This window comes from Montipora capricornis, chromosome 7, assembly GCF_036669925.1.
Source record: "Montipora capricornis isolate CH-2021 chromosome 7, ASM3666992v2, whole genome shotgun sequence".
Lineage (NCBI taxonomy): Eukaryota > Metazoa > Cnidaria > Anthozoa > Scleractinia > Acroporidae > Montipora > Montipora capricornis.
In genome coordinates, this window is record NC_090889.1 from 32,221,034 (window position 1) to 32,231,033 (window position 10,000).

Sequence of the window (10,000 nt, forward strand, 5' to 3'; positions counted from 1 at the left end):
ATAAGTTCCAAATGTTTCTTGAACAGCAAAGACGAACTTCGACTTACCGAACTGTTCGCTTCCGACTAAATGAAGGTACATGTACAAACTTCGGCGACTCAAAAAAAACACTCGCTAGAACACATGTCGACCAAAGTCCAAAAGTCACGTCACGTGACCAGAAAAGGGAGCTTACGAATCGACGACTTTTGCACGACGCCGCCGTTAAATTGCGTGACATGCTCACTGCGCATGCCTTTCTGAGCGCTTGCCAGCTTCGCGCCAAAGTCGACGACATTGGTGAGAGCGATTTGCCAGCGTCTTGGAAACAGGAGGACGTGAAGTTAGTTTTCAAAGTTTTCCCTCGATGCTTCGGGTATTTTTGCCAAATAATTTAAATATCACATTAGGAGCATGTCCTTAACGTTTGATTTTCATTTTCTTGCCTGTTTTCGTCCAAGAAACGACCTTCTACAGTGCCCTGGCGAACGCTATGAGTTCAACCAACACTGAAAGCGGTCAAAGCACGACACGGTATTAATAAAAAGTAAATTGCTGTATGAAAAATCTTTCATTTTAATCACGCTTCACTGAAATATAAGACATTGTCCAGTGTACAAGGAATTTGAAAGGATTAAAAAGTTGCTTTTGAGCATTCGTGTCGACAGTTAGAAACAAGGACTAGACAGCTCAACTACAGAGCTAGGCGATTTCTCCTCTGCTGTTCTGAGTGGTCTTATAGCCAGCCTAATCTTTCAGAACACAAATTTTTCTCGACTTACAGCTGCATTTTCGTTTCTGCCATGCTAGTACATTTTGTTAGTCTGCCGGTGTAAAAATACTTGCCGGTCGCCGATAAACGTCGTCATCTTTACTGCGAATCGTAAATTCAAATTTCTACAGGACGACGACGCGGGAATAGAAGGTGACCCAACGGCGCCGTCGTGCGAAAGTCGTCGATTCGCAAGCTCCCTAAAGTCTCCTGAAGGGAGTCGGGAATGACAGGGATCTTCTGTCACACCACAGCACTTTAATACGTCACTGTATTCCCTTTGCAGAGTACAAAGAAGAGTCTCTGCAGTTTCTTTTATAGGCAGGTTTTGCTCAAATGCTACTAAGGCAAGGACTGCTAAATCAGCATGACTACCGTGGCACGTTAGCGCTCTCTGTTGCAGATAAAACCTTAGAATTCCGGTGGAAAGATCAAGGGAATCCTCCAAGTGTTTTGCCATAATCTCATTAGCCTGTTCCAGGCTCTCAGATAGTCGAGAAAACGAAACGAACTGCGTGTGAAAAGCGAGTGGGGGCTTGGGTCGAGGCGAGCCCACACGCAGTTCTTTTCGTTTTCTCGACTATCTGAGAGCCTGGAACAGGCTATAATCTCATATGCCGCGTTCTCCTTGGAAGTTTCACGTTGTCCCTTCAAAAAGTCGATAAAAACTCTTTTCTGTACTTGTTGATGTCAAAATAATTACCAATGTTCTCCAAAGAACTATTTTTGATGTCAGTTTTCCTTTTCACGAGCGAAAAGCCGCAAACAATTCCAAAACAGATGAGTTTCGTGAGGATTACCAGCTGTACGCAGCCGCCATCTTGTTTTCGTTTGCCCTGATTACCCATGATCACCCATCAAGCGCGAAGTCCTCTATTGCTGATTAGTAAGTGTCTAAAAAACGGCTGTACTATTTATATATCCTCATATTCTCTTCCGATCTTGTGTCTTTCTTCTTTTAAGGCCTACCGTTTTTTCTGGTAGATTGTGTTTAGTTGGGAGGTATAATATTACAATACAGTTCGGAAGAACTCAACAGCAAAATTATTTGCCATTTTTGTTTGTTTGTCCCTTGCTTGTTCACTTATTATGAGTTAAGTTGTGTGTTTTTTTCAATCGGCAGTTCCGGAAAAGACAACAATTAAAACAGCTGCAGTTTGTCTAGTTTTATATATGCTTTTTAACTACCCCCGGATGGGTCATTTCTTTTTCTTCATCTGCACTTTATTTCCCTCGAATTGATTTCTACTCTCTGTGACTGCTCTGTAGTTCACGGTGGATGGTCAAGCTGGACAGGATGGACTTCTTGCAGTCAATCGTGCGGAACTGGCTCTCAACAACGTTCCCGAACCTGCACTAACCCACGTCCAGCTTATGGAGGACGATCTTGTTATAATTATTATTGGTCAGGCACTGGAAAACAAACGTGTAACACACAACCGTGCCCTGGTGAGAAATTACTAATAGAGAGCTTAAGCAAAACACGACGGCAACGGCAACGAGAAACGCCACCAAGGAAAGGTTTAAGCAATTCAATGGCTTTGCTCGTGCGTTATAAATCTTGGTACAATTCTTCGCCGTCCTCGAAACAGAAACGTGAAATAACTAAGTTCTTCATACTTTTTTTTTTGGAGAACGGCAACGACGGTGGTTAATTTTTCGTATTTTAATTTGGCAACGCTGGTGTTACATATTTAGTTTGTGCAAGTTCTGAGGCCAAGATAACACACGGTACAGATGTATAGATAATTCTGGAATTCGAAGGTAAAATAAAAATTCATTTTTTACTAGTTGTTGTCCTCGGGGCCGCCATCGTCATGGTTTAAGCTCTCTGATATCCCGCACACTATCCTGATAATTGAATAATAAACCCGGCATCAAGCTCGTGCCACGGGTTGTCCTTTGACCACGTAACAGTTCGTTTCATCTTTTGTCCTTACTGAGTTCGGTAGGCTCGATTTCCAGCCGTTTTGGGAGTGCGGAGTGCGGTTGTTTATCCTCCTCATAACGTGCTATGGGGCAGCAAACTTAACTTGGGCTCACAAAACGGCTGGAAATCGAGCCTATCCCCTATTGAGAATGGAAAGCAACAAAAGCGAGGATGCTCCACTCCAGTCCACAGAATTGTGCATTCATTGTTCGCATGCCGAGCTTAACTTGTTGTCGCAACTGTTGTGTTTATTTTTCTTTGTACCATGCAAGCTAAATCTATCACAAAAAGATTGTCAATACAGCTTCCTTTTATCTGTATAATGTTTTATAATTTATCCAGTTCATGGCGGTTGGGCTAGTTGGTCTGTATCAACAGCTTGCAACGTGACTTGTGGCAATGGGACAGAAATACTTTCACGCAACTGCACAAATCCCGCGCCTAACCACGGCGGAACACCTTGCCAAGGAGCCTCAAGAAAGGAACAGAAGTGTGCACTGAAGCCTTGCCCGAGTAAGTATAGCAGATATGCTTCATTTTATTTTTTAATTTTTTATCAAGGTCTCGTAGGGAACATTCTTATTGACGGAAAAATAACATGATTTTAATAGGCAAAAACTAACAATAAAGCCAGGTCTACTGCGCACGAAAATGTCACTGAGGATCTGTCTTCTAAACAACGCTAGAGAGGGATTGCCTAAGGAATACTGCCTACGGAAGATTAGCTCTCTTAACTTTCATTCTCTCTTGGATTTGTCCTTTGATGACCTATATTACATGAGCTCGGACCTTCTTTCGAATAAACCTAACTCAGGCCAGAAGAATCAGGCAAGAAGCAGGAAGCGTGATTGAATTGGCACTTCAACTTTTCTGGGACTCCTTTCTTAGCAATTTACTTCCCGCCGCGTAGATTCAGTTTTTTGCGACATTTCGACAAAAGCGTAATTAACTACATGGGTCGCACTAGAGCGCATTTTTGTTTTGGTCGGTCCGAAGGCCTCTTCTGGGGTCAGAAACACATCAAAACGTATCTTTATTTAATACCTGGCTCTAATGGGTAAGGGATAATAAAAAGCAACGTGATCATTTCACTTCTTGTTTGTTTACCTATACGTACTGTAACATTTTAACAGTTGATGGCGGCTGGTCAACCTGGAGTGAATGGAATTACTGCAGTAAATCTTGTGGATCTGGTTTTCAACAACGTTTAAGGAACTGCACGCAACCCACGCCCCGTCATGGTGGTAAAGGCTGCAGTGGGGCGGGGAGGAAAAGACGTTGGTGTTACCTGCATCCATGTCCCGGTAAGTGTATGTCCTGCGAAGTGTAGTGCGGGTAGGCATTTATGTAAGCGATATTTTTCATAAGGGACCAAAAATATGCTCAATATCTCTTTTTAATTTGCTCACTTGTGCGTGTGGTTGACGCGGGAATGCACTGGAATTCTACGTCCGTTGTCCATGCAGTGTTAACTGAAATCAGAACTTTATAGTTTTGTATTCCATCAGAATGATGACTTGAATTCATTTAAAGGCTTTCCGCTGGAAACGTAACCAAATCGCGGGCTAAATCTTGGCGCAGGAAACCGTCTTGAACACTTTTTCTTTACCTGCCCATAAGGATATTGCTTAAATTGAACGCCAGATGGGAAACTCATGCAATTTTACATATCCGCTCAGGAATTCCGTATAAGTTATACGATAGGGACACTGGGTTTAATACTCTACAACTTTTATTGCTTCGTTTCAGTGCATGGCAGATGGAGCTCCTGGAGCTTATGGTCTCCTTGTGATAAAGTCTGTGGTAAAGGCGTCAGTGTTCGCACTCGATCCTGCACAAACCCGCCTCCCTTTTATGGAAATGGTTGTGGTACCCATCATTATGAGTCAAGGGAATGTGCTGTTAATAGATGCCCTGGTTGGTACAATGTCTACCGCCAGTCAATCGGTCGTTCAGTCAGTGTTTCTGTCACTCAGTCAGTTCATCAGTCTGTCTGCTCATCCGCCCGTCCGTCCGTTAGTCAGTCATTCAGTCTTGAGTCAGTCCGTTAGCCGGCTAGCCAGGCAGCCAGGCAGCCAGGCAGCTAGTCAGTGAGTCAGTGAGTCAGTGAGTCAGTGAGTCAGTCAGACAGTCAACCAGTCAGCCAGTCAGTCAGCCAGTCAGCCAGTCAGCCAATCAGCCAGCCAGCCAGTCAGTCAGTCAGTCAGTCAGTCAGCCAGCTAACCAGCTAGTCAGTGAGTCAGTGATTCAGTCAGTCAGCCAGTCAGCCAGCCAGCTAGCCAGTGAGTGAGTGAGTGAGTGAGTGAGTGAGTGAGTGAGTGAGTGAGTGAGTGTAAGTCCGTGGTGCGAAACTCCACATATAAAGCAGCATTACGTAGGGGAATGTTTTCAAACTTTATTACCAACTGACTTTTAGTCATTGGAGGAATAATAAATTTCATTTTACAGTGCACGGTGGCTGGAATGCCTGGGGTCCTTGGTCTCCCTGTGGCAAAACCTGTGGGGGAGCCGTAAGAGAGCGTACTCGTTTCTGCACAAACCCACCTCCCTTTCACGGTGGACGGGGTTGTGGCACACACTATTACGAGTCCAAGGAGTGTGCTATAAATAAATGCCCAGGTAAGGAGAAGCAAGTAGTTTGATTTCCTACAGTTATTGTAATTGCTTGGCGGTTATCTAAAATAAGCTGCAGAAGGCTGAGAGGTTAAAAAACAGTCGAGCGCATTTTGGAAGAAATTGCCCTGGAATGTAAATGAAATACAAAAATACTTCATGATAACTGCGTCTGAGGGCGAGGGTCCTGTTAAAGACGACATTTCCTCGCTGGAGGTTAACTGTCTGAGTTTATGCCGAACCCCAACTCCATATCTGTGTAATAGGACTGTCCCCTCCACAACCGTTTCTCGAGCTCTTCTACTGCTATTTTGGTTAGTTTTTAACCATATATGTTTTTTTTGGCGGGGTGGAGGGCGGGCAGTCTTTGTATTTGATTTTAACTTCTAGCGAATATATATAATATATATATATATATTTTGCATGAAAACAACGCAGTCCATGGTAATTGGTCAAATTGGAGCAAGTGGACAGAATGCAGCGCCACTTGCGGAGTTGGTGCAAGGACACGCGAACGGCATTGTGACAATCCCAGACCAGCCTATGGTGGAAGACCTTGTGAAGGAATTCACAAGGACAAGAAGTCATGCAGTACTGGGGAAGTTTGTGTAGGTAGGTGTATAATAAATATAAGCCATGTCTGCATGACGTTTAATCCTCATAATCGCAATCTAAATGTATATACCTGTATATAGAATGGAGGGACTGCAGAGAAGGAGGAACTGTTCGAACAAAACTACAAAAGACGGAAACAACAAAATAACAAAAGAAAGCAAAACAAATAGACAGAAAAAGTTAACACCAGGCAAGGACTAACTACAATCAGGATGGGCTCCTGCAATAATCCAGCTTTTAACAAGCGCGTTAAAGTTGTTTAAAATCAACACACAGTAGCTAACTTTAGAATGCTTAACGATCTTTATTTTATAATTGATATAAAAAATAATAACAAGTTTAACGTGTCCAACCCAAAAGTGGTATGGCTAGTCGAGTCGGCAGGAAACAAAACTATGAGATCAATGAATCGGTATCTGAGTGCTTTTTATATTAATTACCGTTTTTCCTTTTACAGCTGGAGTTGGTTGCTATAACAGCTTTCTTTCAGATCGACTAGGAAACTTCAGTGATGAGATCCAGTGGTCCGGTCTCTTTTCATCACAGATGCAAAAAATTGTGAAGAAATGCGCTCAATTGGCGGCTGAGAAGCGAAAGAGATTTTTTGCACTGGAAGATTTTGGCAATTGTCACGGAGCGCGAGCGTTCTCCTCTGGCAGTGAATCAAAAGGAACCCGGTGTATTTTTGGTGTAGGTGTTAAGAGCCATTACTTTGTATACGAAATTTCCTTGTAATTGTTACTAAACTCAATTGTCGATTAAGTAGTAAGAGCGAAAAAAAAAGCGATAAAAAATGGAAACTTTATCTTAGCCATTTGTAAACTTGAAAAAAAAAACTTATGATTAATTAATGAAATTTTCTCCACTCTTAACCATAGATTTGTTTTCCGTTGTGTGTGTTTGATTCGATTTCATTTTTAAACGATTTTACAAATTTATTGTGAGATTAAACAATATTTCGTAACACAGATTGTGCGCATGCCCAGTTGCTTTAACTGACGTTATGGCTCGAGGTTAGAACTCAGTGAATGACTGGAAGATAAAAGCGAACTCAAAGGAGAGAAGCAAGGAGAGCGCTAGCCTGCAGAGGGTTTAAGAACACCAAGAAGACTAGTAGACAGCGACACAAAAATTAGTATAAAAAGAAATAAATGTATAAACAAAAAGTACTCTTAATAAATCTTTAATATTAAAATACACTTAACATACGGGTGACCACTGCGATAAACGCGAGTGGCCTTAGCAACTTAGTAACTCTTTTGCTCGATAAACGAGGAACTCAGTAAACTTTTAAGCTCGACTCACTCACAGCTCTGCAAACTTGAGCTCGAGAAATGAAACATGCACTAAAGGCGTATTTACACGACATTTTAGGCGGGTCGAGACCAACTCAGGAGGTAGTCCCGGCCAGCTTAAAAAGAGGCCCGCGTGCCAAAACCACAGGTATTCTCATCCCCAGGGTTTTGCGATCATGACTGACCATGAAAGCGAAGGCTCTGGGGTCGAAAATTAGCTTTTGAGGCGCCAAAATCTTGTACTTTTCGCGAGAAGCAAGATGGCGTCGAAGAATCGTGTCAAAATTTATATCTGGAGCAACGATGTCAAAGACATGTTAATCGACCTGTGGCCGGCGGAAAATATCCAGTTCGCGTCAGCAAATAGCAAAATCTGACAGGAAACTAGAGAGGTATACAACACGTTACAGGAAAGTATACATTCTACTAGAGGCTTCGATCTCGCGTAGCCGCTTCTCGCATTAGAGTGTCCTGTCGGGATATCTCATCACCAATCTCCTGGAGAATGTACGTAAATGTTCCACGAGTTTCTCTAAAGTTGCAATATCACAGCTCATCAGGGAAGGATGTTTCGACCATGTCAAAGGACGCAAAATAATGAGGATGCATCCATACCTCTCTTAAGCGTAGAGGATTTAGACAGCTCACAATAGCATACAGCAGGTCGTATTTTCGCCCCTTATGCATGTAAGAGCTGGTGCAAGGAACGACCGTGTTTCGTCTCTGACTTACGACAAACATTTTTGCTTTTTCAAAACAATAAGTCATACAATTTGATGGCTTTTTTCACTCGAGAATCTGACATTTTCCTTTTAAACAACCCGCGAAAGCGCGCGTGAAATCATATGTGAACCGCTGTCATACAAGCGCGGGGACTCACAAATTCAAGAGTGCCGTTCTTGTTTCAAGGGTGCCGTTTCAGAAATCAACATTGAAAATACTTGAACATGTTTTGCCGTGTAAATCAAGCGGACCGTACCCAAAACTATCGGTCCGCGCTCCAAAATTTTGGATAGCCGTGCCCAAAATGAATGCAGTGTAAATGCGCCTTAACTCTTTAATTTGTCGTGACGTGCGAGCGAGCAGATGTATATTAAATCTGCGAGTGGCAATGTACTTTGATGACCTCTTCTAACACTTCTGGAGACACGTATGCTCCTTCAAGCCTGCGCTCTGCCTGCGGTCTTAGCTTGGAACTGAACATGGCAATTTTAAATAGTAGTATCCTCAAGCTCGGAGAATACTAAACTCCGACTGACTTTTGGAATTGCTTGGTATTTTCAAAATATAACAATCACAAGCACGGACTTAATTTTACGTATTTAGTATTTTATCATGCCGACATGTGCACTTACCTTACCGTCGCGCACTCATGCACATCGGAGCTGAACTATTTCGCGGGAAAAGAAGCCTAAGAATAGACAGGTCTGTAAAAATGCTGTGACAGGCTTAGTATGAGAGTTGCACGCTCCTAGTGATGGGCTCCTGAGTGCCAACAGTGAAGTAACACTCTGAGAAACTTGATGCGAGCATGCTTATGAGTTTGCCGTACAATTGATGAATGGAGTGTTAAAACGGCCTTAACGCTAACATTTTCGAGAACAATGTTGAATGTTCAAATTGATAGTTTTAAACCAATTAAACACGGTTTTAATAAGCTTTCAACATATTTCACACTGTCAATGATATGTTGAAAGCCCAACCTCGTTCCCAGGGTCTCTCTTCTTCTCATTCTCTGGGAACGAGGTAGCTAAAGCCTCGTTCAAATGCTCCTGAAATTTGGTTCAACAAAATGTTTAAGCACTCGGCAAAATTATTGATGAAACCAATTAAGCGGGCCCCGGCTTTAGTGTCCAATGTGTTTGTTCGGCTATAAATGGTCATAAATCAAAGTCTTGAAAATCGCACTAGACTTTCTAAAAGTCTTTTCAGGTAATTCTTCCCGTTTCTCGAAGATTACCCTCTCGCTTCGCTCGAGGGAGATAAATAAGTCAAGGACTGAGGAAAAGTCGACTTGTGGCAAGTCTAGAGTACCATAGGAGAACCAGGGGAATACCAATTGTCCAAAACAGTAACCTATTTACATATACCGATCTTACCCGCACTCCTATTGACGTATGGAGGTCTGGCGGCCACACAGGAAAATACTAGAACGCAAGGTATTATAGAATAGAAAACCAACAAACAGATACCCAATCTCAAAGGAAATTCATCCCCAAAGTTACAACCCAAAACAGAAAAAACTTCAAGAGGGACATAAAGATGAACGGGTGAGATAAAACTTAAGATGGAAGTAGGCATTTAGAAGAGGATGGAGCAGGAAAAACAGAGACGAGATTTTTTAATCAAGTAATAAAATCACCATAAATGTGTGAGGCTTCCTGAGACTGAAGCAAAAACGAATTTGAAGTAAGCGGGTGAGACGGGGGCCAAGCCCGCAGGATATTAGGGAGCTTAAGCAAACCACAACGACGACTTCAACAAGAACGGCACCAAACAAAAGGTTTAATGAGCGAAAAAATAGCTGTGCACGAGCGTTATAAATCTTTGTACATTTCTTTGCCGTCCGCTGCAAAACAACAACGTGAAATGACCAGGTTGTGAGTCGTCTACGAAACGTGGACGACGATGGCTAATTTTTCATATTCCCATTTGGAATTGAGCGCCGTCAGTGCATATTTAGCTTAAGCACGCTTTTAGAACCATTGAAGTACCGAACAGATCTAGACAATCGCGAATTTCGCAGCTAAAATATACATCCATCTTTGGCTAGGTGTCGTCCTCGGCGTCGTCGTC

General features: G+C 42.6%; 1 protein-coding gene across 1 annotated transcript in view; it reads left to right on the forward strand.

Annotated features, from left to right (window-relative positions):
• LOC138056948 (coadhesin-like) overlaps positions 1-6,877 on the forward strand; it is a 15,370-nt gene extending 8,493 nt beyond the window's left edge. Inside the window, exons 3-9 of the mRNA XM_068902940.1 lie at positions 2,021-2,200; positions 3,024-3,194; positions 3,815-3,985; positions 4,431-4,598; positions 5,130-5,300; positions 5,733-5,906; positions 6,367-6,877. Of these exons, the coding sequence (XP_068759041.1) occupies positions 2,021-2,200; positions 3,024-3,194; positions 3,815-3,985; positions 4,431-4,598; positions 5,130-5,300; positions 5,733-5,906; positions 6,367-6,644 (1,313 nt within the window). The 3' untranslated portion in view covers positions 6,645-6,877. The remainder of the gene's footprint in view (positions 1-2,020; positions 2,201-3,023; positions 3,195-3,814; positions 3,986-4,430; positions 4,599-5,129; positions 5,301-5,732; positions 5,907-6,366) is intronic.
• Positions 6,878-10,000: the final 3,123 nt, after the last annotated feature.